General features: G+C 41.1%; 1 protein-coding gene across 3 annotated transcripts in view; it reads left to right on the top strand.

Annotated features, from left to right (window-relative positions):
* SLC15A5 (solute carrier family 15 member 5) overlaps positions 1-27,327 on the top strand; it is a 61,714-nt gene that overhangs the window by 19,275 nt on the left and 15,112 nt on the right. For all 3 annotated transcript variants that reach the window (XM_067558965.1, XM_067558967.1, XM_067558966.1), the window contains exons 4-7: positions 1,342-1,559; positions 5,069-5,255; positions 19,386-19,574; positions 26,388-26,519. In XM_067558965.1, the coding sequence (XP_067415066.1) occupies positions 1,342-1,559; positions 5,069-5,255; positions 19,386-19,574; positions 26,388-26,519 (726 nt within the window). The remainder of the gene's footprint in view (positions 1-1,341; positions 1,560-5,068; positions 5,256-19,385; positions 19,575-26,387; positions 26,520-27,327) is intronic.

Below are 27,327 nucleotides of genomic sequence, written 5' to 3'. Positions count from 1 at the left end.
GCCCAGAATCTATACCCTCTTCCTTTTTCTGATTAGTTTATCTTTAATTTGAACACTGCTACAGAGAGTGCTTTTTCTTCTTGGTTTTGTTTTTTTTTACCTCAAAACTTTAAATAAAAAAAAAAGAGAGAGTATCTAAGCCAGAACACTTTATATTTGCTCACTTGGGTCCAGATCTTATTTATCACTGCCAACAATCCAGCTGTGGATACTAAGGAGCCAGATGATGGTTTAAATCTTGATTTGCCAATAGCCATTGCTTTCTTAGTTCTTTCTCGACATTGAGTGAATAAATACAATGATTATGATAGGTGCCAACTCAGGTAATGAACTCCACCATTGATAAAACAAGTAGGCTGCAGGCAACAATAGTGCAAACTTCCCTCAGACCTCCCTATCAGTATGTCTCAACCCTGGGATGGCCTCTGGGGGATGAAGACATTTAAGATCTGTCTGTCTAAGATACTCGTTTGACCCCCCTCCTTTACTGTAGTATCTGAGTGCCTCAAACCTCTGAGTTATTACCCCATTTGACAGATGGGGAACTGAGGCACAGAGACTAAGTGACTTGCCCGAGGTCACACAGGAAGTCTGTGATAGAGCACAGACGTGACCCCAGGTCTCCCATGCCTTCTAGGCCCGGGCCTGCTTGACTGAACCATCCTTCTAGGTTTCCACTTGTCAGTCTCAGAGTTTCTCTGAGACTGACAACAAGGATGGTAATTGTGGTTGAAGTTTTTGTTGTTTTGTTAGGAACTAAACTGAGACCATCTAATTTATTTCAGACAGCCTATCACACAGCTATCAGAAGGTAATATTTGTAATATGGCTTTGAAACATGACCATGAAAAACTCTCTCTCCCATTAGCGTTCTCCTGAGCCTTACCTCAACTCACCAGTACCTCCCTCTTTAACTGACAGTATTGTTGACTGGCATACAATAACTCACTACTGGCTTGAATGGAAATCGACCCAGATTGAATCAATACAAAACACATTCAAAGGAAAATATTAATACAGTAACCATGATAATAAATCATTCCAAAGTGTTAACAAGTAGTAAAAAAATAATTATTAATTCTTCCTAGTGAAGACAAGGCCATAACCTGTGTAATTTCAGTAGGGCAGTTTAGGGTGTATGCTGTAACCAAACTTAACCCTATATATTCAAGTTGTCTTGTAAAGATTAATGCCTTTGAACAAATCTGGTCTGTTACACCCTTTGGAAATGAGCAAGATAAATCATACCATGTTGTATTTTGTTACAAAAGTGCCGTGGCTTGTCTTCAGTTTGGCAGCAAGTAAAATGTACTGATGCCTGGTTTCTCTGATCATTCACAGGTAGTTCTCTGCTGACAACCTTTGGGGTATTTGCTAATGCACTGAAAATGTACTATGTGAGATACCGCCAACTTAGAGATGTGACAAGCTGGTTAGATCATGCCAAAGAAAACTATGGTGGCTGGTACAGTGAGACTCATGTGGAAAGCACTAAATTGCTTGTCAGGCTCTTTCCACTCTTCACCTTTCAAATTCTATATAGAATGTGCATTGTGCAGGTGAGTAAAAAGCTTTTACTCCTCAATTCCCATGACGATTAAAATATGATGAAATATATTTAATACAATTGTATATCTAGCTTGTTGATATGGTCTTCAACAGCTGCTTTACCAGTACAGTAATCTTGATTTACTAGAAACGTACCATGCTATGGACCCATTGGCTGTCATAAACTAAGGATGCTTGGCTTGGTCAGTACTGAAGAGAGCCTCGGGTGACACAAGAAGATCTGTTTGTGCTACTCTTTTCTTTGAATCATTACTGTTCTCCTGCCCAGTGCTAGGGTGCCCTGCTGTTGTAGTAGTTGTGTTTCAGGTGAGGACCTACGCACTTATGGTTACTAAAGACAGAACTCCACTACTCGTTAGAAATACCATTAGCTCCAATCTCCTTAACAAATTGTAACTCATTTAATTTTTCCGCCTCAGACTTTCTCCGTAGTACTAACTGCATACTCTGTATACTGTGCTGGAGAGGCTATGTTGCTGATGTGTTCCACACCAGAGGCGGGTGCATTTTAGTGACGCATGAAGTGATCCTTTCACAGCCTATGTATGGGTCTCTCTGTTTCTGAGTAAGAAGTGCTGTATAAATGTGAAAGTGTCATACAAATCTATTTAAGTTGACATGATTTCTACAAAGTCATTTTTGACTGGATGTTCCAGGTTAAGCAGAAGTTTTCAAGGTAGTTTACCCTGTGGCGACTTGCCTAATCGTATGTTACTGAGCTGGCTTTGAGCTTCACTTCCACTGATTGGTGCTAAAATTAGTGCATAGTGCTAGGCTGCTTGCAAAAAAAATAATCTTAAAATACCATATCTTAATTATACTGCTATTATTGACAGTCATTCTTGAGACAGCCTTTTTCTGAAAATAAAAAAGTTGATGTTGACACTTGACTTACTAGCCACTACAAGGTGAAAATGAGCCTCTGTTGACACTGATTATAATCAGAATATTCAGGCATGTATTTTGAAAAGATATTCAAAGTTTTAGAAGGGGATGATATTTGTACTTTGAGGCAGAGGAAGCAATGATTTCAAGGCTTGAGCCTTTTCTTTGATTAGGCAATAGATGCATATTGCTTCTGTAAAGATTAATAGTACTTTCTCCATATTATGAACAGATTTGTGTGCCTGTGATTCATGGTGATAATTTTATTCCTATTAATAATGTTGATTCTTATGTGCAATTGGTAACAAAAACCTGAAGTCTATAATTTGTGTGACAGCCCTTCTGAGTTCAGCCACTATTTCTCTGTTCATGAAGTTTTTGAATAGTTTGTATCCTCCCCTGGAGGTGAGCAGTGGAAAATCTTTCTTTTTAAGCAGTTTAGCATTCTGAATAACCCTAAAGTACTGAACAAACTTTCAATATCCAGTAATCATTTTGTCCACCACTGACTTGCAGACACCTCAAAGGTGAAAACATGGCAACTGGTTTAGGAATGCCTAACAATAATTTAGGACAGCAAGTGAATACTAGATCTAACTGAAGCCGCAAGAGGCATAAGTAATTGGAAAGTAATTATCGGAATTGGAATCTCCTCTGAACTCTAAGGTTAACATGATGAGGATATGAGAAGCGCCATGGAATGGCACTAGTGGGCCTCTCTCCTTCCAATTATCAGTTTTTCTCTTCATTTATTGACCCAGAAATACAGAGAAATGCTGTTTATTACTATCAAGTTTTTCAGGTTGCTAGACTGGTTCTAAAGAGAATGGCCAAATAGTCATCCTGTGCATCATACTGGGGTATCTGTTAGTTACGACTTGCTAGCATGTCTACAGAATTGCTGCTGCCTTTATAAAGATACTGTAGAAGTTCCCCCCTATAGGAGGCGGTGCCGGTGGCGTTCCCTCGGTGTCAATCCTCAAGGGAGGCCACATCTCCCGATGCCTATTCCCTTTGGGAGCCCAAATTAAAGGGGCCGCCTCTGGCCCTTAGTCGGGCGAGCCTTGGGTTCAGGCCGCTCCTAACGGGGAATAGTCTCTTGCCTTCATGGGTGGGCAAACAGTCCAGGGCCCAGCCCTCTGCCGGGGACGGGTCAGCAGCAGGAAAAGCAGTCTCTAGTCCCAGAGGGCGAAGAAACAGTCCATCACCTAGCCAGGCCAGCACACACAGGCTCGAGCCCTTGGCAGGGCGAGCAGCAGTCTACAGCCCGAGCGGGTGAGGAAATGGTCCAGGGCCTGGGCCCTTAGGCAGGGCAGAGCAGAGGGGCAACAGTTTATAGCCCTTAGTAGGGCAAGTAAGTAGTCTATACCCGGCCCTTCGGCAGGGCATGGCTGACAGTAAGGGACAGGCTCTGGCCCTCAACAGGCGTTCACCCCCGGGTCGGGGCAGGAAGGGGGGAGGGAGACGCAGGCCCACCCATCTCCACTGTATCCCAGCCCAGGGCCCTATCAGTGATGGGGTGTCCTGTCACTGGGTCAGTGGGGCTCCAGCCAAAAAAAAAAAATGACTCACAGCCGGACCGCAGTCAGCTTCCCTGGGCTTCTTCCTATGACGCTCTCCCTAGAGCACCTGGGGCCAGTCGTCTCCCTCTGGGTCGCTGGGGTAGACGGTGTATGGGAGTCCCACGAGTCCATCGCTGTTGACCGGTGGCAGGTCTGGAAACTGTTCAGGGTCCTCTGCAGAGGGCAGTTCCTCTAGGTCCCAGGGTCCGTGTGTCCCTTCTGGCTCACCAAGGGTTGGTAGCTCGGGCAGGTCCTCCAGGCCCCAGGCAGTAGGCAGCTCTGGCAGCCCCTCCTCCAGGTCATAGGATCTGGGGGTGTCCTTCAGCTCATCCAGCTCAGGCAGCTCCTCCAGTTCCTCAGGGCCCCACGCAGTGGGTAGATTCGGCTCTGACTGAACGGTCAGGCCTGGGTTTTATAGGCCTAGCCTGGCCTACCTGCTTCTGGTCAGCTGTTGCCTTCCTGGGTTCCAACCCCTGGGGGCAGGACCGGTTTGGCTCTCCCTTGGTGTCACTCTCCGAGGGAGGCCACACCTCCCAGCTACAGATACGTTCCTGCTTGTGTTTTTCTGTAAAATAATTCCATGTCTCACTTTCCTGTGGGCTATAGGTTTGTGGCTGATCAGTTCTATTAAAAACATTGTTTTGCTGCACGTTAAGGCGCAACCAAAACTTATTTAGCAGAGTTACTGCTGTGTATTCAGTCAGTAGCTCTAATGAGGGAGAGACAAAGGAGCTGATATGCAATGATAATATTTGCTGATCCTGTTATACTGCGGGACAACTGAAACAGAGATAAAACTGTAGCTCTCAACAGAGGATGAAGATGACAGCCTCACAACAGTGGCAGATAACTGATTAATTTTGTCATGGTTGGACCTTTCCTTTCAGAATCTGGTAACAGATCTACAAATATTTGGTTTTCTGTCATTTCCACTTGGAGAAGAGCATGGAACAAGATCCATCTGGAAGAGGTTTCCAAATATATTACAATTTTGTCTCTGCAAAAAAGCCTAAAATTAATATACTAATAAATAGGCTTTTTCCCCAATGCAGATTCCTTCAGGATATTATCTCCAGACTATGAATTCCAACTTGAATTTGAATGGATTTCTCTTGCCAATTGCAGCAATGAATGTGATAAGCAGCATACCCTTACTAATTCTTGCTCCTGTTTTGGAATGCTTCAACACTCATCTATTGAGTTCCAAGAGAGGCAGACGCTGTCCAACAGTTTACATTAGTGAGTATGAAATACATATGTATATGTTCTTCATCTGCATTTCATTCCTGATTGAAAAACTAAACTTGCTGATGGATAAGAAGGGTGCAGTTGTTGGATGACACTATAAATGTATTTGAAAATATGAACAATGAGATGAAAAACCAATTGTTTTGGGGTTGTCCCCAGGTTGGATACAACTAAAAGTGATATTGGATGTAAATGAGCCAAGGGAACATGCTGGAGATCAAGAAAAGGTTTCCAGCTCCATTTAGAGACAGGTTGGGGAAAATCCTTTTGTCTTGAGCCTCTAAAAACAGACAATAAATTTTGAGACAAAGCGCTCAAGGATGTACTAGAGGGGGGACAGTCCTGAGCCAGTGGGTGAGAATTTGTTAACCACCTAAAAGGTGTAGGCTATAAGAGGTCTAAGCAATAACCCCGATTTTAAATCTCTCCCAAATCTAGAGGCAAGTTTTGCCATGTTGGGATTCATCCCTTGTCAGTTCATATCTGAGAGAAACAGTGTACATCCATTATTTAGTTAATTCTATCTCCATTCACAAAAATTTCCAGACAAAGCGAACCCTATTCCTGTTTATTTTATCAGCCACTCTGCAGCGTGAACTTTTCAGACAAAACTGCTCATAAACCAGTATTTCCTCTTCTGCTAGTATTAATTCAGTGCCCTGTGGCATGGAGCACAATCAGTGCTGAAATGCAGAAGTATTAATCTGACTAAAGTTAAACTAATTAAAGCTGTTATTAAGACTTACACAAACTAGAAGCGTATAACACAGCAGGTGACAATTAACCCTGGTTTTCTAAAAACATCTCAATGAAATCGCAAAAGGTACATTTAGATAATAATGTTTTCATTAAAACCATGGAAATTCCAAATGGGTGCTAGGGCACTATCCTATTGTGCTTTATTGCAGCAGAATACAAGAGGTGGCTTATTCTTAATTATTCCATTTTTTTAAAATAGCCTCCAGTTTTGTGCCCACAAATAACTTGAGGTTCAATTAACTGTGGGTGCAAGCGATGGCTGTTAGATATCTAACTACATGATTGCACCTGCAAATCTGGTAGAGCTGTAAGTGCCAACATTTTGTGCCAGAAGTTAATTAGGTTCACAATTATTTGCAGGAGCAAAATTGGAAGTGTAAATAGGCTGTTGGTTTTAAGCCAGGCCCTAAATGTATTCAAATGCAAATTTTAGGGGAAAAAACCAATAACAGTAATATTAAAGAAACTTTTTAAAAAAATATTATAAAGGCAAAGTTACAATAAAACATTACCATACCACATTATGTGTTACTTATTCATGATCAGGGTAATATCAAAGAACCTGGCTAAAGACTAAAAATCTTTAAAGATGTAACTGCATAAACAATATAAACTATGCATTATTTATCCAACTGTAACATTAGCTTTGGAACTATTGTGTTTTGTCATGTAAATTCTTATATGCAGAATGTTTAAAAATTCTATTTACCCAAAAGACTATAGTAGATCTTCCGAAAACATGATTTTCTTTTTATAAATTAGGAATCATTAAACAGATATAAAAAATTAGTGTACCTAAATCTTTGCCCCAAACTACTTCTGAATCTGAACCTCTCTTTGAGACGTGCAAATATTCAGTCAACTTCTTTAAGATTATTTCTCATATTTGTGGAATTCTTATATTTATTGATTCAATAAAGTGACAAAGAATTCAGAAAAGGATTGGACATGTATGTGGATACTGATAATATCCAGAGATACAATTAGGATTTTTAAAAATTTGGAAGGTGATATTAATCCTTCTGCTGTAGTATATAAAGGGGAGCTAGGAAGAAACTTTCTCTATTCCATAACTGCTTACTGCAGGATTTCATTCACCTTCCTCTGGAGCAATTGGAACAGACTGCCATTGCAGATGAGAGACTGGACTAGATGGACTACATAGTAATTCCTATGCTAGGTTGATATTTAATGCATTTGAGGCTCAACTAAAGGTAGGAAATGTTGTCCCTCTACCAGGTAATAACGCACTTTAGGGCTCTTGGAGCTCTCTGGTAGAGGCTTCTTTAATTTTGCAGGCAAAGGCATAACAGTTTTCCCACTGGAAAATAGGTGAGGCAGAATCAAGATATTAGCGCAGTTTGTTTACAGAATGTGCACAAGTTCTGTTCCTTTGAACGAAGATCACAAACTGCACACAGATGACTTTCTTTTGGAGAAACCTCAACTAAGGCCCCATTATTCTGTCCCTAAGGGCATGTCTACACAAGGATCATACATCGAATTAATTTAAGTTTATTCACCTAAAAGTGCCTGGCGTACATACCTAGCATTTTATAAAAGTGAATTATTTAGCATTTTAGCTCAAACAGTAATTAATCCCCTTTGGAACAGGAGTAATTCCACTTCCCAGTGAGTTTGTTCACTTTATGGTTCATGCTACACATTTAATCAATTCTAAGGCCGGAAGGGACCACTGTGATCATCTAGTCTGACCTCCTGTGTAACACAGGCCATAGGACTTCCTTGAATGAATTTCTCTTTGAACAAGAACATAGCTTTTAGAAAAACTACTAACCTTGATTTTAAAATTGCCAGTGATGGACAATCCACCAGGCCCCTGGGTAAATTGTTCCAGTATCCTAGTTACCCTCACTGTTCTAGTCTGAATTTGTCTAACTTCAACTTCCACTATTTGCCTGCTTGATTGAAGAGCTCTTTATCAAATATGTGTTCCCCATATAGGTACTTAAAAACTGTGATCAAATCACATTCTCTTTGTTAGGCTAAATAATTTGAGTTCCTTGAGTCTATCACTGTAAGGCAGGTTTTCTAATCCTTTGATCATTCTTCTGGCTCTTCTCTGAACCATCTCCAATTTATCATCGTCCTTCTTGCATTGTGGACACCAGAACTGGACAGCAGTTGCACCTGTGCCAAATACAGAGGTAACATTACCTGTCTGCTACTACTTAATATTCCTCTGTTTATGCATCCAAGACTACCACTACATCCAATTCCTAAGTACTCCACTTCTGGAAATACTCCAACTGATATCCCACACCTGGGTTGGCCTATCTCTGTACCATCCATTGCTTTGGGGTCATCTTGGCCAGATGTCATCTTTCCCTTTAAATGATGGCATGCAGCCTCTTTCCGATACCAGGTAGGCTGGTCACAAACTCATTATAGCAGCCATGCTTCCCAACAGACACCTGCAGAGCTCCTGGACTTGATTGACCTTTTTGAAGAGCTAGCCCCATCCGGTGAAGTTAACAGAAACCTCTTCAGGACACTGTCAGAACAAATGAAGAGAGGGCGTGCTCCCCAAGCTGGTTTCAGTGCCAAGTCAATGCAAAGCAGCTCCAACAGAAGTACCTGAAAGCAAGGAACAAGAGTGGGACCTCCAGTAATGCTCCCACTGCCCATCCATACTACAAGGACCTGGATTGCATTTTTACAAGCAATGCTACCATCACACCCAATAATAATATGGTGGATAGTTTTACACAAAGCATCCAAGACAATATGGAGAGGGTCCTTGACCCCATGTATACGAGGAGGTCTGATCAGGAGGAGGTTTTCTGGGTAGCCAAGAAGAGTATGATATGACAGATTCAGAAATTGTACAAGAACTCCATGTGGACAGCCATACTGAAACTTCTGTGGAAGACAGCTCTCCCAGCTGCCAGCCTGAAAATGCAGCGGATGAGAGCTGTACCTGTAATTACTGTGTGCTGTGCAACAGTACGGAGGGATTCAAACAACTTTTTTCTGGGTACCAGCTATCTACTGCCATCTTAAGTGACACTAGTAGCCTCTCTCTTTCTGCTAGGTTTGCTCAAATGCAAACCCCTGCAGCTTGCTCAAAATGACATTTGTGCCATAGATTTATAGTTATAAAGTCTTATGTCCTTGGAGAATTAAATCTCCCCACCATCAGCCACACTTGCAGCTTCCATATCCCCATTCCTGAGGTGCTCTGTGCTTGCTCTCCTTTCTTCCCCCATCGAACAGCAGCATCCCTTGTGCCCCTCTTCTCCACCTCCCCCCACTCCTGAGATGTTGGCTGCACAGGAATTATACAATCAAATGCATTACATGGCAGTCATGTTTATTGTAGCGGCAGATCCAGAGAGAGAAAAAGCACTAGAAAAAGTACTTTGGCTCCCAGTGCCATTAATGCCCTCAGCTTTTAGCGAACCTGAAATGTTGAGGTAAATACAGAGGGAGTTTAAGGCATTCATGGTTATCAGAACTCCTTGGAATTAGAGCAATTATTGCAGCATTCTATTTATTTTGCAGTATACTTTATGCTGACTTGAGAGTATCATAAAAGAGAACTTAAGTCAAAGCCAGAGCCATGCTTATGCACATTGCAAGGCAAAGCAGTTCTCTCGAGACTGCTTATATAGCTCGGGTTTTCCTTCTACTCCAGCACTAGCTGGGAGGGACATCATCCTGATCAAGAGCAGCACTGCATATCTTCTGGGTTTGCCCATTGTCTTCTATCTCCTGGAGCCCTGCCTGAGGGTAATGTCCATCAATGGAAGGCCAACATGCAGGGGTGCATGTGTAATTAACACACCGCCCCTTGCTACCCCATGCCCTCACCTAAAATCATCACAGGCCACCCCTTCCCCCAGCCAGCATTTTTAAAATGGTCCTATACAAGAGGGAGTAATTTGGGAAATGTCTTACCATCTCAAAAGGAACCACAGAGTGGGAAGACAATATAGGAATGGCATTCCAAAACGGTGGGAAAAGCAACATTTTATCATTGTTTAAAAGCAACATTTTATCATAGCCACGGAGACTAGGGGTGGGACAGTATGTACTTGTGCCTTTTCTGATTTCCTTTAGCACCTGTAACATGTTGGTCCATGCATACAGGGGACTTATCACCTGCTGAGAGGTTGACAAACCTCTGATGGGGGGAAAAGAAGGAGAGAAGAATATGTTCAAGGAATGAGTGACTGCAGCCCAGCAGAAGGTTGCAAAGGCAGAAGTGTGGAGGAAACTTTTCCTGGAGCAACCACAAAGGCTCAAAATGGAGTGCCTGACCCTTGAAAAGGACATCATGCAAAGGCAAACAGCTGTGATGAAGCACCTTTTTTTATGAAGGTCAAGCCTGCCCCCTACCCACAGGCTTCAGAGCGCAAGCTCCAGCCTGAGCCACAGCTTCAAAGTGCTGTCTACACTGCTGTTTTAGAGAATGAACCCTGCAAACCTAAGTCTGTTGACCCAGGCAGGGAGGGTCCCTTCAGTGGGCTGTGTAGATATACCCTCAAGGATCCCAGAGGAAAATGTCAGGATGATTGTCACAGATGACTTGCTCTGGAACCCCTAAATGAGCAGAGATGGGTTTCATCCTCCTCTTAACTGTACTTGAAGTAGTGCTGAGAAACCTGGCAACTTACATGCATCTTGAGAAACAATCAGCCATCTAAAGATAGTTTGTATTATCTGGATAGAAAAGATTAGCCTTGACTTTCTGCCATGATCTGATTGTCTGTCCAATCGGTTGGTTCTCCCCGGAGTACAAATATCACTTTTCTCAACTCTCTATATTTATTGGCTCAGCCCAGGCAACCAAACATTGTTTAAATCTCTCCCTGCATTTTGCAATGCCTTGGTGTCCTTCATGCAGTCTGTCAAGGATTTCCTATTCACTGCTGTAGAGATAACCAGTCTGGACCTCCTTCAACAACAGCCTCTGGTTTATGGTGAGATCCCCAGAAACCACGCAGAATAGTTTCATAGAGATTTCTGACTCTGTCTTCTGTGTTGTCCAGCCTTCTTTGCAATGAGTCATGATTTGACCCAGTAATTCATCTTCCTCTTGCTCCTTTTTCAGTTCTTGCAGGCATTTTTCTGTGATTGATTAAATAGTAAATACTACATCTATGAAGCCTTCTATGAGCAGCTCCTCCTGTTTATACTCTTGCTGTGCTGTATCTGGTATTGCAGCCCTGGAGAGTGTGTCAGCTGTAGAGAGATTCTTTCCAGATATATGAATGAGTGAGAACTGAAACCTCTTGAATCTCATTCCAAAATGTTGCTTCCTATGTGGTAACTCTTCTCAGTTTTTTTGAACCTAGAAGAGCAACTAGCAATTTGTGGTCACTTTTCATATACAATTTTCTGTCCACTAGAAAGTCTCTGAAATGTTCACACGTCCATGCAGTGGCTATGGCTGCTTTTTCTGTTGATGGATAGTACTGTTCTCTATTGGTCGGTGCTCATGAGACATTCACTACTGGGCATCACAGTGAAGGTGATTGTTCCCGAAGGAGGACTGCCCCATGCCATAAGATGAGGCATCAGCTGAAACTGTGGTGGTTTTATTTGGCTTACATAGGACCCAAACTCATGTAGTGCTCAGGTCTTGCTTTATTTCTCTGAATGTCTGACTCTGTTTAGTTCCCCACTACTGAGAATTTTGTGAATTCATGAGATCTCAAATTGGCTTAAACTTCTCCACCAGATGAAGTAGGAATTTTCCCAGGTGTCACCATATCCATGAATCAACATAGTTCGTTGACATTCTGAAGCTCTTCATCTGGGTAATCACTTGCACTTTCTCTGGATCTGGGCTGATCCCTGCCCATCAATGATCTGGCCTAGAAATGCAATTCTATTGAGAATTTGCATTTGTCATTAAGTATTAGTCCTGCTTTCTCCAGGTGTTCCAGGACTGCAAATAGATGTTGATCATGTAGAATCAATCTGTAGATAAAGAGATAAGGATACATATGGCAGAGAACCCCTTGCACGACTTGACGATGTCCTCTGAAAGTGTTCAGGAGCAGATGGTATGCCAAATGGTAGACTATTAAAACAAAACTTTCCAAAAGGTATCAGGAAGATCATTAACAGTGCAGATTCTGCAGCAAGTGGTATCTGCCAAAACCCAGATGGAGCATCCAATTTTAAGACACAGTTTCAGTAAGTTGTCCAAGATTATGTTCAACACATGGGAGTACCTGTTGCTTTCTACAGATATTTTCACTGAGCTTGGTAAGGTCTACACAGATCCAAGCCTTGTCGATTGGCTTTGGAACCACTATCATGCTAGCACACCATTCAGGTGGGATGTCTATTCTGGAAATTACACCCATCTGGTCTATGCAGCTGATCTCTGCTTTCAGCCTGGGCAGTAATGGGGGGAGACTCTTCCAGATGTCGACAGAACAAATGTTATGAATTTAATGTGGTATTCTCCCTCCCTTTTCCCCAGTTCTTGGAATAATTTTGGGAACCTCTTCCTGATGTCAGGTTCTAGGTTCATGGTGACTGGTTCTAGCCTTATAACCAGGACTATGGCTATGATTGGTAGGTAGCTAAGTAAGGTAGTGCATAGGCAGTCTACAGACCTCTTGGGATGTAGTGTTCTCTGAGTTTCAGTGGCTAAAAATTTTCGTTTCACATTTAATGGGGACTATCCTCAGACTTTCAATATCTTATTTTTTAGCTCTTGAAGTGTTGGTGGTTTCATTCTACTATAAAATTATTCTGGAATGTCTGTTACATCAACACCTGTATCTATTTTGAAGTTTGCTTTATATTTTCCCAAGGTGGTTGTGGATGGTCAATGGTGGTTCTTTTTGGTCATCTCCGATGGCTCCAAGGTAGAAATGTCTTATGGGTTGTGTTCTTGAAAGATAGGTGTTACAATACGTTTAGACTGGCAGACTGCTGCATAATGTCCCTTTTATAGACATTTCCTGCATGTGTTGTCCCTTGCTCTGGACAAAGCTGTTTGCTGTGAGGTGGTTTGCCATTCCATGGACATTCTTTCGTGTTTTTGTTGTATTCCTTTTCTTTACTCCATGTTAGCATAGCTCTCTGTGTGTTCCTTTGTGCTTGTACTGGTCTGGGTGGGTTTGGTTTCTGGGCATCCTGAGGAATTTTCCTCCCCATGTCTGTGGTATCTACAATGGATTCTTCCTCAAATTTATTCCTGAGAAGAATCTCTTGCTTCTTTATGTATTGACTTTGGAGGACTATGTTCTTAGCTGTCTCTACTTTGAGGTTAGGATCATTTTGGTGTGTTTCTGACAGTTTTCTGTCCTTCAGCCCTCAAGTAAGCCTGTCTCTGTTACATTCTTCACTCATCTCCCCATAGCCACAGCATTAGATTAAGTTGTGCAGGACTGTTACAAAATCATTCGCTGACTCCTGATTCTCTTGCTTGTGTAAGTGAAATTGTGCCTGCTCAAAATCACAATGTGTCATGGCATGAAATATTTATCCAGTTCTTCAGCTGTATTGAACTGTTTCATCTGAGCAGCTGTGAGGCTTCTGGGAAGCATAATATTCTCTTCTGCAGCTATCAGTGTATATAGCAGGATATTAACTGGTTTCTCCTCTGACTACTGATGTAAACCAGAAGCCTGACAGAACATCTGGAATCTGCTTACCCACAGTGGCCATCCCTCAGGGTGAGGAAAATCAAATTCTACTGAGGGTGGTATTTAGAAGAAGGCTGGGTCAGATGTAGCCATTTCTACTACTTTACCAGACTATAGAGTTCCCTCCCCACACACGTTTTTCTTGCCTTTGTGTGAATTCAGGTGGTGTGTCCCTTTAAGGAAGCAAACTGTTGATGCTGTGGGCCTAGCTTTAGCTTCATTTTCCTGCCCTCACTCACTGTTGCAGCTTGGACTCTCTCTAACAGGTTTCTCTGGGTTCTGTGTTTTCAGGCTTCTTTGCCTGTTCTCCAAATTCTGTGCAGTTTTTTGGCTGTTCTCGCTTGTCTGGAGGGCTTGTTTCTCTGTTTCCCTTTCCCCTTTTTGGAGGGGTTTTTGTGATCCTCTGGTTATTTATTCATTCCCACTCTGACCTGAGATAAAGTTTAGAGACTCATCCATGGTTGGGGTGAATGCAAAAGAAGACTGACTTTATTTCCTACACAGTCTGACCTCCTTGTTCTATGACTAATAGTGGACACCCCACCGACCCTATAGAGATGCAGAACACGTTCAAAACCATCACTTACAGGAGACTGTGAGCACTCCATAGTATGACCATGCCACAGTTCCATTCGTCTTAAATTTGCACTATGTTCATGTTGGTTTTTTATTCAATTAGTGTAATTTGTTACCTATGTTATTTGTTACTTCAAGAGTTTATTTTTTGTTAAAGGCTAAAAACTTTCATTGAGAAACAATTCCCCTATATAAATTCCTAATAATATCAATACACAAAAACATTTTAGTACTATTCCCAAGGACATTATATTTATTATCCACAACTAACCTCTGGCCTTGGAATAGGAGCACATTTTCCTGACCAGTTGGGTCATTTTTCCTTCTCCTGCTGTCCATAAAAGAGCAGAATGCTAAGCCACACTTCAGGACTTTCACTGTACTGTAGTAGTGTCTGTGCACGTTTTTTCTGCTCAGCAAGCTTGTGCGCATTAACTCACCACGTAGACAATCCTCGGGTGATGTATGAAAGAGGTCTCAGCCTGCCAGTATGAAAAGATCCTTGGAATTTCTAAGTAACTATAGATGACAGTTTCTTAACTCAAGAAGTATTGCATCCAGGGGGAATTTTATATTAGACTTTGTCTTGATAAATAGAGCAGAACTGATCACAGAACTAAAAATTAGTTCTAGCTTAGGTACAAGTGATCATGATTTTATTCTGGCCTAACCAGTATATAAATATAATTTGTGCTTTAAAAGGGCCAATTTCACCAAGCTAAAAACAACTTTGAGCTAAATCAAGTGAGAGAAAGAATTTAAACAGAAAAATGTAAATGATAATTGGGACTTGCTTAAGAACATATTACTAGATATCCAAAAAGCCACAATCAAGCAAGAAAGCCACACTTAAAAAAAAACTAGCTTAAAGGGAAGGGAAAGCAGCTATAATAAGAATAACATATAATAGATGGAAGAAACAAGAAGTTGATAGTAATGACTATAAACCAGAAGTTAGGAATTGTAGAAAATTGCTAAGGGAAGCAAAAGGACAAAACAAACTCCCTGGACAGCACAGAAAGGAAAATACCCTGTTTTTAAAGTATATTAGGAATAAGATAAATCCTAACAATGGCACTGATCCATTACTAGATGAAAAAGGTAGCACTGTCAATAATCATGTAGAAAAACAAAAGTGTTCAATAAATATATGTTCTATATTTGGGGGAAAGCCTGATGATGTATTACTTTCCATTCCAATAGTAACTAAGGAGGATGTAAAAAAGCTGCTGCTAAAGCTAGACACTTTTAACTTGCATCCAGATCTGCTGATTTTATCTTGGAATTTCAAGAATGCTGGCTGAGAGGCTCTCTGGACCATTAATGATGATTTTCAATAACTTTTGGAACACTGTAGAGGATTGGAAGAAAGCTAATGTTGTGCCACTATATAAAAGGGTAAATGGGATGACCCAGATAATAATCGGCCTGTCAGCATGGCATTGATCCCAGGAAAACTAATGGAACAGTTGACGCAGGAGTTGATTAATAAATAATTAAAGAGGGTAACATTATTAATGCCAGTCAAGATGCATTTATGGAAAATAGATCATGTCAAACTAATTTGATATCTTTTTTTTTTTTTTAAATACGATTACAAGTTTGGTTGATAAAGGTTATAGTGTTAAAGTAAGCTACTTGGGCAATTGACTTGGAATGGCATTAAATTTTGATTCAGAAATGATACAAGATCAACATGGCACACATCAAATGGATTTTAAAAATGGTTTAAAACTGACATTCATAGGTCAAAATATAATTGTAAATGCAGAATCATCATCAACTGGGTGTTTTTTTAGTGGTGTGCCTCAGATACTGGTTCTTGGCACTGTGCAATTTAACATTTTCATTAATGACCTGGAATGAAACAAAGCATCATCGCTGAAAGTTTGCAGATGGCAGAAAGATTGGGGAAGTGGTAAATAGTGAAGAGGATGAGTAGCTGATATACAGCTACCTGGATCACTTGGTAACCTGGGCGCAAGCAAATACTATGTGTTTTAATACTGTGAAATGTAAAATTGTACATCTAAGAACAAAGAACATGACCCATACTTACTAGATGGAACTCTGTCCTGGAAAGCGGTAACTTTAAAAAGGGCTTGGGGTCATGGTGGACAATCAGCTGAACATTAGCTCTCTGTGTGACACTGTAGCCAAAAAGGTTAACGAGATCTATGGATGTATAAAAAGGCGAGTAGGGCTAAGGCGGTTATATTATCTCTTTATTGGGCACTGGTGCAATCACCACTGGAATAGTGTGCCCAGTTTTGGTGTCAACAATTCAAGAAGGATGTTGAAAAATTGGAGGGTGTTCAGAGAAAAGTCAAAAGAATGATTAAGGGATTCAAGACAACCTGCTGTCAGGAGTATAAGTCAAAGTTTTGGACAAGTATCCAAAATCTCTTTTCTGGGGAGGAAGGAGGTCAAGGTGTTAGATATGGGAGTGAGGTCCAGTGCTTAGAAGAGATGAGTGGGAGCTGGGCCTCTTGGTTTCTCTGTTCCTAGCTCTATCAGATTTGTGACTCTGGGCAAGTTTCTTAACTTCAGTCTGCCTGGAATACCTAATATAGCAGGATATTCAGATGTTAAATAAATATTTGTGAAGTGGTTTGAGACCCAGGATGAAAAACACTATATATAAAATACCAAGTAGTAATATTTTTCTGACTGAACCCTCTGGGGCTTGCCCTACACTAACATACCTTTTTATCTGGGGAACTTTTGACATAATAGATTACAAGAAGCTCCTTGAGGGCTTTATACCTATCCTTGACATGATGCATGTGCTATAAAATGCTGTTGCATCCTCTCCTGTCATCGATTTTCGAGCAATAATTCATTCATGTTCCTAATAAACACTAAAAAAGGGCCTTAATCAATGATAAAATCTTCCCAGAATTCAGTTTTTGTTTAAAAAAAAAGTGTATTTCAAGTTCTAGAAATGCAGGAAAACGTCACACTGGTGGCAGGGATTGGAAAGGGCTTTTGCTGGAGGAAAAGAGACTACACAAAGACTTTACTTTTGATTCATGTGTCTATCTAAATAATCAATTTTGTCTCTTTTGTCTCAGCTTTGGTATCATCTTGACCTGGGCATAATTTAAACAGTCTCACAGACAACAACCCTTTGAATATTGTACTGCAGGGGGTGAGCAATTTTGTGGCACAGGACAGCATGAGGCTTCCTAAATCAAAGATGAAACTTGGCACATAGCTCAGGTATTTGGGCCTGAACTGTCAAAAGTAACCTCTGATTCTAGGCACATGCAATTTTTAGTACCCGACTCCATTATCTTCAGTCCTGATTCTCAGGGATACTGAGAATTCCAGATGAAGTCAATGGGAGCTGCAGGTCCCCTTGACCTGTGAAATGCAGCTGTCTCAAATTGGGCACCTAAAATTACAGGCCACTTCTGAAAATTTGACTCTCAGTGTAAATTTGGAAGCTACAACAATTTTTCTCTCTATGCCCTAAACACCCAACAGTATAAATATGTGGTATAAGTACTGCGGCTGTATACCATCCCTCATGCTTATGTGTATGTTGCAGTCCAAAGCATTTAAAACATGACCAGGTCAGAAGGATAGTGTTTTATAGCTACTTTTGCACTCATTTTTCACAGGTGAGGAGGGTAAGTGGCGAAGCAGGCCCCACTTGTTTAATTACTTGTTACATGCCCGACTACATCTAACACTGGTTCATGAAGGCAACTGTAGCCATGTGATTTCTTGTGAACAAGCTCTTTAAGACATGAGTGGAAACTACAGATCCATAAACTTTCAAATCCTTATTTTGGATACTTTTTTTTTTTGCCATTTCCTCTCTGTTAAGAACCAAACCTAAGGGGATTGCTTAAATCTAAGTTCAGATGAGCAACTTCTGATTCACTCGCAACAAAAACAAATACAGCTATTTAAGAATGAGACTGCTTTTCTTTTCCAGTACTGCAGCCTCACCTTATCTTAAAATGTTAAGCAGTATAGCAAAAAGTGTATCTCTAATAAATGTATTTTCAAAAATTCAAGTTGGTAGAATTCACCCAAACTCAGTTAATATGTATGGAAAGGGTGTGGAAAGGTGGAAAAAGTTACCTGTCATGTAATGTTAAATAAGACATTTTAACTCTCAACTCATAAGTATGGATATGATTTTGTCATGGTAAAATTAAGCAAAATTCATGGAATAGTCATGGAAAAAATGTATAAAATCCGAGTATGGTCAGGGCGGGGCTGAAGCCAAAATTGGAGTCCGGCCTCTAAGGACTGACAGCCGGAGCACGGCCACCCAGGGCTGGCAGCCCAAACCTGAGTGGGGCTGAAGCTGAAAAAGTCACGGAGATCTGTTAAAGTTGCAGCATCCGTGACCAAATCGTATCCTTACTCATAAGCTACTAAATAGATTTCCTGCACCCATGTGGAGACCTACTGAAGTCAAGGGGGCTCCATGAGGGTATAGGGGTCTGCCAGTGTATATTGCAGTTCAGAATCAGGGCCAAAGGGGTTTAAAACCACCTTTACAAATTAAATTAAATACGACCTTAACTATGGAGCCACTAATGATACCTTGCGAATGAAACCTTCAAAATGCTCTGAGTGATCCTACCTGGGTCTTGTGCTCTTCCACATCTAGTGAATGGGCTGAGAAGACACACTGTGTGTGTGTGTCCATCTCTTGATCCGACCGTTACCCTTTTACTGGCAATGTAAAGTGCTTCCAGGAGAATTTCCCCATGCTCTTTGTAGCCTTCTCACCTTACTCCCAGCTCCTCCTGCTTCATGCCTTCAAAAGTCTCCTTTTCCTCCTTCATTTACCACCTTCTCTGTCCTTTAAAATGCTTCTTTAAAACCCATCTCTTCAAAAAATGCCTCTTCCTTTCTCACATTTTGTAACACCCCTCTCCCCCCGCCCCAATCTCTCCCTGTGCTGAGCCTTATCTTGTTTAGACTGTAAGCTCATCAGGGCAGTTAACGTTTTTTATCCATGTTCTGAAGTGCCGTGCAAATGTATTGTTCTGTAGAAACTGATTATTAAGAACCCTCGGAACTACATTTTGTTAACATGTTTTTTAACAGAATACTTTAGAATCATATGTCACTTGAATATAACTTCATTCTTCTTAAAAAGCCTCTATTTGCTCCATTTACCCAGTTGTAGGTCATCTATCTGCAGCTCTGTCTGTGATGGTCGCTGGCTTTTCTGAAATCCACAGGAAACACTTTCCTCAGGTGGAACAGACTCTGTCGGGCAAGGTGCTTCCAGTTTCCTCCATGCCTTGTTTTCATCTGGCTCCTCAATACATTTTACTTGGAGTGGCTGAAGCTTTGGTAACTCCCACCTGTAAGTACATTTTATCAACTAACAGGGAATTACATTAACTTCCCAAGAACAATTAAAATGACTGTCATCTGATTCCTCACCCCTGGCTCTCTTCCACGGGCTTTCTGAACAGGCCTATCCATCACCTGAACTGAAAGAGCTTAATTTTGGTTCCTTGCTGTACTACACAATGAGCAATAATGTTCTCTAAGATTAGAAGGAACACAGCATTTGTCAGTCCTGGTCAGACCATTGGTCCATTAAATCTAGTAACCCATCCATGAGCAGTGGAGCCGATAACTGCACTAGGCAAACTCCATCCCTTCCCTCTTATGTGTTGACTTTCTACTTCTGTAAGTTGTTAGTTTATACTGAGAAGCATCAGATTTCATTATCCTTATTTTAGCTTGCATAACTACAAATGGTGTTAGCCTTCAAAAATTATTTAGAGCTCTTTTAAAACCTAGTTGCTATGGTTGACTAGATGACCTTCTCAAGCAGTGAATTCCACAGAAAGAGAAATAATATATATTTTTTCTATTTTTTTTATTGTTGTTCTAAAACAATTTCAGAAGTGTTCAGATTTTACATAGGTGTAGGAAATAGCTTGAATATTTTGAGCATATGAATTGTCATTCTTATGCTCTTAGACTTCTAGGAGCTGAGGGTCATGGTCTCACTCAAAAGATAATTTCCCTGGATTTAATGTTTAGCACATGCATAATGCCTCTTCATCCATACATCTCAAGCACTTTACTGAGGCAGGTGTATGTGGTTTCTAGGTTACAGACTAGGTGTAACAGAAAATTGTGACCTTCACTATTTAGCTTAAAAAAAGAAAGGGTTAGGAAGTGACTCGATCATGGTTGATAAGTATCTGTATGAGGAGAACATTTTTGATAGTAGAGGGCTCTTTAATCCAGCAGACAAAGGCATAACAAGGTCCAATGGCTGGAAGATGAAACTAGATAAATTCCAACTAGAAATAAGCTTTAAGTTCCTAAAAGTAAGGATAATTAACCATTGGAGCAATTTACCTAGGAATGAGGAGGGTTCTCCATCACTCAAGCTTTAAATCAAGACTGGATGGCTTTTTAAAAGATATGCTCTAGCTCAACCAGAGCTACAGATTTGATTCAGGAACAGCCTGGTAGCATTCTATGGCCTGTGTTATGCAGAAGGTCAGATTGGATTATCATAGTCATCCTTTCTGGCCTTAAAATATATTAATTAGTTTTAAGACTGAAATGTTCGAAAACATACACTAATTTTGGACATCTTGGGTTTTGGGTATTCAAACTGAGGTGCTGAGCCCCGACAATTCCCCCTGAAGTCAATAATCCATTATACAACAGAGTAGAGGGGTTTATATTCTTGCTGAAAGGCCATCTTACACAATTATCTGTTACTTACCTTTTAACCCAAGGTTTTGTGAGTATCTCTTTCCCAGATTGGGCCCTTTAGTTCTATTATTACTTTTAAAGCTTTACATTAAAGGAACATTAAGGTTGCAAAATTCTCAAAAGGTAGGAAATGCTGGAATTAAGGTTGCTGGTGCATCGTGCTCATTGAATGAGGCAGGGGTCCAGTGGATAAAAAAGGATAATGTAGTTACAGACAGTAACATAATGCATATTCACAAGGGGCCAAATGAGAATTGCAGAGGCTCTTGAAAGCTTGATTTTGCAACCCTAGCATTATTTATAGTGGTTCTTTTACAATGTAATTTCCTAGGCTTTTAAAAAGCAACCAGAATAAACAAATTCTATCATGTGGAACAATGCGCACACATGCGCTCGGACACCCTGTCACGGGTCATCAACTGGATTAAGGATCTTTAGATCCACTGCACAGACATCTGCCACTTAAGCTAATGGAGTAACTGGTAGTGTTAGGCTGTTGTTCGCTTCTTCCAGCAGCTCTCTAAGAGAGTCTTTTACTTCTCTGGATATTTCTAAACCAAGCATGAATAAAGTGCAGCCCATGGAGTTCAGCCCATTGCCACTCTCACTGTACAACTGCAGAGTGCAGACAAAACTGGTGAATTCAGGCAATTCTTGTTCTGTCAAGGATGCAAACATATTTTTATGGTTGCATTAAACTTAAGATACAGTTGAAAATTTTAAATGCAGCCCTCTGGCTCCTAGCATGTTGCCCTCCCCTACAACTAAACAGGGGAACCTTGTCCATATGTGACCCTGATGTAGGCTGCTAAGTGAAGCAGCCAGCCTTCTGTTACCATGTTAACACAAGTCCAGAACCTGTTCAGGAGGAACAAATTTCTGCAACAAATCCATGGCTGCCTATGGCTTTATTCCTCAATAACTCTTAATGCTGTTCCTTCAACAACAAAAAATCTACCTGGAGTTGAAATATAGGACTCCTATAATGAGTTCTTCTAGGAATGTTCCTTGTCTCCAAGGGGTTTTGTGAAGTGGTTTCAAGCCCAGAAAATACACCTATTCTTTCTTAAGGAATATTTAGTTCTTGGTGGTTACAGTACTTTCGTCTTTTAAAATAGGCTAAATTTAAAGTATATTTCAAATATTTTGATTGATAGCTATGGCTAAAGTCAGAAAGGCTGGAAGGAAAAACTCAACAAAAGACAGAGCAAGGATATAATAGAGCTAAATGAACAACCTGAACTAGTTCACACCAGCTATGATAATTTGCCAATAGACAATTTATATACTGGGACTGTTTTGTCAAATAAAGGGTTACCACATCTGCAATGTCTGATGATGCATTGCAAAAATATCTGCACTTCTAGTCCAAATGTCTCAAAGCATTTTGCAAATGCTGAGTTTCATAAAAAACAGCCCCGTTAGTTAAGGAATATATAGGGGATCACTTCACCCACCACTGAAATGCAATAGTCTCTGTAGGGTAGAATGCAGCAGCTGCTTAATAGCTCACAGCAACACTGTGGGAGAAGTGAAGAATACAGTGTGCAATTGAAACAGCAGGAGTGATTTAAGTAAACAGAATGCAATTACCAGAGCTGAATTTGGCCAGGACATGTGCTTTACACCCCACTCTTGCAAAAAGAAAGCTCCATCAGAGCTTAATGATTACAAGTGGTTTGGATATTGCTTTTACGACTTCATAGGCTTTGTCTGCACTGCTAAAAGAGGTGGGGATTTTTTTGTTTGTTTTTTTAACCTTAGAGTAACTAATGTGAGAGAGCTATCCTGAAGTTTAAAAACAAAACAAAAACAAAACAAAAAAACCAACCCACAGTGAACACTAGGAACTTCGTTTTTACCATGAGACAAACTCACCAAGGTCAACCTCTGGAATGGGTACAGGGATGTTTACCTCATGATAAAACTAAACAGTCCTATAGCCTTTCCATTAGCTACCCCACAGTTATCGCACACCTCACCTTTTCCACAGTAAAAACAAGGCCACCGACCGTGCTGTCATACTCTCAGCACATCGTATGGTCAACTTCACTCTCCCCGCAAATTCTGATTGCACTGCTGAGTGAGGCAAAAGCACCATTTTCTGAAATCCGTTTCAAAACCTAAATTCTTGATAGGATTTCCAAATCCCTCATTTGGAGTTGCAAATCGGTAATTGTATTGTGTCAGTTCTACTCAGTGATGATTCAAGCATTCGGAGGTGGAACTGGGATCTCCTATCAACAGCCTTTGCACTGTGAATTCTTTCCATGACGCTTGCTGCAATATCAGCTAAGGAGAAGGGAGTCCGAGAGGAGATGCAGCAGGAGCTCAAACAATGATTAAGAAGACTAGAGACTTTGACAACAGCTGAAGAATGATACTAAAAAGAACAAACGGCTGTGCAGAAAGCTAGGCAGGAAACATTTGTGAATCATAGCAGAAATTCTAGTGAGGCAGAAGTCCATAATTAATAATTGGCAAACAGTCTTCATGGGTCACTTGTCATGATGAAAGAAGCAGTTCTGCTCATTGTCAACTGTTTTTTTCCCTCAGATATTCATAAGCATTAAAATCTAGGAGGAGGCAAGTCCCTTGTTCAATTTGGCTTCACATTGAGTCTCCTTCTGTACCTCCCTAATAATCTAGTTTAATAACTTATTTGTAATTAGGCTAAAGGCTATCAGCTGGTTTGCTTCACTCTTTTGTCAGTAATTGCTGTTTTTGTATTAAAGGTGCAGCTACCTAAACATACATACAAGGCAAATGATGAGTTACCAGTGGGAATCACTGCTTGTTAAAGGTGTACATTGATAACTACAGAGACTGAGTTCTCTATTTGTTCCACAGAAAAGGTACATCACAGAGAGGTGATGCAAGACCGCCCCCTAACTATGGAGTGTCATAAAATCATAGAAGATTAGGGTTGGAAGGGACCTCAGGAGGTCATCTAGTCCAACCCATTGCTCAAAGCAGGACCAACCTCAACTAAATCATCTCAGCCAGGGCTTTGTCAAGCCGCACCTTAAAAAGCTCTAAGGATGGAGATTCCACCACCTCCCTAGTAACCCTTCCCAGTACTTCACCACCTTCCTAGTGAAAAAGTGTTTCCTAATATCCAACCTGGAGCTCCCTCACAGCAACTTGAGACCATTGCTCCTAATTCTGCCATCTACTACCACTGAGAACAGCCTAGTTCCATCCTCCCTGGAGCCCCCTTTCAGGTAGTGTCCTCCACAGAGACACAAGATTGTTTCAGTGCTGAGTTTCTGGCTGCTTATAAGGTTCCCTACCTCCAGACAAGTCTCTCTTCATATAAGCAAAGAGCCTTTGGATAGTAAGGAGTCTAGGTCACTGCCATCCAGGACTGCATTTACACAGGTGACCTAAAGATTAAAGGCTCTATCCCACATTCTAGTTTTGATCTCTTGAGCCACGTGGTTTATGTAATAGCATTGTACAAAAATATTGCTCTACATAAATGAAAAAAATACTGTCCTTTATTGATTACTTTGATTTGGACTTTTATTTTCTACTGACTCTCCTGACCATTGAGCAAAGCTATTGTGAAGGAACAGGGAGACAATTAAATCCCACTGTACCATTTCTGAAATGCTTGAAGATCACTGTAGCATTAGACTGTATCCTAAGCTTTTGGGGGAAAAGGTGCAAAAAATTCCCCACTGATGCATCTCCACCTTTCAGGGTTGGGAGCATGGATGTAGCAAAGCTGCTGAAGACCCAGCATTGTTAACACGATTAAATGCCGCTCAAAACAGATCTAAATGACACCATCTAAAAACACTGGTAACCATGGCAGCCTTGTCTCCACCAGCACCCCCCAGTTGTTGTGAGCACTTGTGGAGCTGCAATTCTGCTAACAGTGGAAAACTTTTGTGTTGATAAAGAAATGTAGTGCATTGAGAAACATCTTTAGCCTCTCTAAAGTCTCCTCAAGCTACCACATGTAGCTTCTGCTGTTTTTGTTTTGACCTAGTAAGATCATAGAATCATAGAATCATAGAATATTAGAGTTGGAAGGGACCTCAGGAGGTCATCTAGTCCAACCCCCTGCTCAAAGCAGGACTAACCTCTGCTATATCATCCCAACCAGGGCTTTGTCAAGCCGCAGCTTAAAAACCTCTAAGGATGGAGATTCCACCACCTCCCTAGGTAACCCATTCCAGTGCTTCACCACCCTCCTAGTAAAAAACTTTTTCCTAATGTCCAACCTAGACCTCCCTCCCTGCAACTTGAGACCGTTGCTCCTTGTTCTGTCATCTGCCACCACCGAGAACAGCCTAGCCCCATCCTCCCTAGAACCCCCTTTCAGGTAGTTAAAGGCCGCTATCAAATCCCCCCTCACTCTTCTCTTTTGCAGACTAAACAAGCCCAGTTCCCTCAGCCTCTCCTCATAAGTCCTGTGCTCCAGCCCCTAATCATTTTTGTTGCCCTCCGCTGGACTCTCTCCAACTTGTCCACATCCTTTTTGTATTGGGGGGCCCAAAACTGGACACAATATTCTAAATGCGGCCTCACCAATGCCGAATAGAGGGGAATAATCACTTCCCGTGACCTGCTAGCAATGCCCCTCCTAATGCAGCCCAATATGCCATTGGCCTTCTTGACAACCAGGGCACACTGCTGACTCATATCCAGCTTTTTATCCACCGTTACCCCCAGGTCCTTTTCTGCAGATCCCTTAACTGGAGATGGCCAGCCTTTGGGTTATGACATGGGGCTGGAAGAAGGAGTGGGGAGGCAAGATTTCTCAAAATTGACTTGGGACTTTGTGGGGGAGGGGTCCTTGAGTTTTTTGGGTGCCTGGCATCACATACCTTAAAGCGGGAGTCTGAATTTCAGAGGTACTGGTCTTCCACCCTCTTAAAATCCAAACCACTCTAAGGTTTCTCAAGTTGGGCCCACAAAATTGCTAGTCACTCTGGAAAATCTATTCCTAGCTCTGCCCCTTTCTGTATATGACCTCAGACAAGTCACTGTATCTCACTATTCCTATTTTCTCTTGTATAAAATGGAGAAACGAGAACTTTCCCACTTCAGGAAGTTTGAGGAGGGTAAATTAAGTAATTGTAAAATGTGATCATTGGATGGAAAGCACAATAAAAGTGCCAAGTAGTAGGTTTACTAGATGACTGATTTGGGATAGTCCACTGTATGATCATTTTAAGCAGGTTTAATTTAACCTATTGAAGTGGCACATTCTAACACTTGTAGTTGCCCTTACATAACGAGCCGGTTTCACTGTATATTTAAAAAGAGGTGGAATATGAGCTTCAGGGTGTACCCTGTTGCAGTAGCTTTTGTCTTTTTCAAATGTCCTGGGTTTCTAGTGATTGTATCTTTCACCTGGCCATCCGTGAATGGGTATTTCCTTGTGTAACTTGTAACTGTCTTCTGCTTCCTTGCCAAGGTTCCTTACTAACATTCAGGCTTGTGCCAGGCAGAATTCGAGGGATCGCCATGCATTTTTTGACTGTCTTCAATGGAGCTGGTTGTTTTATGGGAGCCTTTATTGTTCAGATGACATACATAGGTTCTCAAGGTAAGAATGTGCTCATGCTGTGTGTTTCTGAGATGAGTTTTCTAATCCTATTGACTATTGATTTGGAGAAGCATGTAACAGCATAAAAGTGGCTGCCTAAGAATTATTGATTTACTTTCACAATTAAGATAGAATTCAGATAGGAAATAGACTTGCAGCTGAATTCATCAAATTTTAATGAGTCCTCTTACTTTTGGTAGGTGGAGTAATTAGAGAATGACAGCTGTGAGAAGCCCCATGCTTTGTATTCTGAAATAACGGGCAATACATTGGCTATCAAACACCCTTTGCCCACCAGAACCCTCATCCACATTTACTTCAGGATCATCTGAACCACCAGCATGTGTGTTCAGTGCTTTACACAACGTGCAGCAGGATATATTGTATGTATGTTGTGCCAGGGTCTTGAGAATAAGGACAAGGAGAATGGGTTGAGATTTGCAGACCTGACAAAGAGATTTAGACACACAACTCCTGTTGAAATTAATGAGAAATGTGTGACTAAATCCTCACAAGACTGTATTTTGACACACTATCTCACAAAGGATACTATCTTACTCTGCACCTTAGTGGGAGCATCAGTGCCATAAGGTACTACTCAATGTGAGTAAAGATGGCACAGTCTGATGCTTAGTCAGCTATGAAAAGCTCAAGCTTGAACTTCATGCAGCAGGCAAGATAAGGGTGACCTTGAACCTCATCCCAAAGTTCAAACCAAGCTCTAACTGAGCCTTTCTTTTGAAGTTAAAATATTTCCTTGATCTTTCATTTTTCACATACTTCCAGTCTTACCAGAACCCAAAATACT

The sequence above is a fragment of the Emydura macquarii genome, unplaced genomic scaffold (genome assembly GCF_026122565.2).
Source record: "Emydura macquarii macquarii isolate MOO-44397 ecotype Brisbane River unplaced genomic scaffold, CSIRO-AGI_Emac_v2 contig_2205, whole genome shotgun sequence".
Classification (NCBI taxonomy): domain Eukaryota; kingdom Metazoa; phylum Chordata; order Testudines; family Chelidae; genus Emydura; species Emydura macquarii.
The sequence above is the reverse complement of the archived record's forward strand: the minus strand, read 5'-3'. Positions and strand labels throughout refer to the sequence as shown.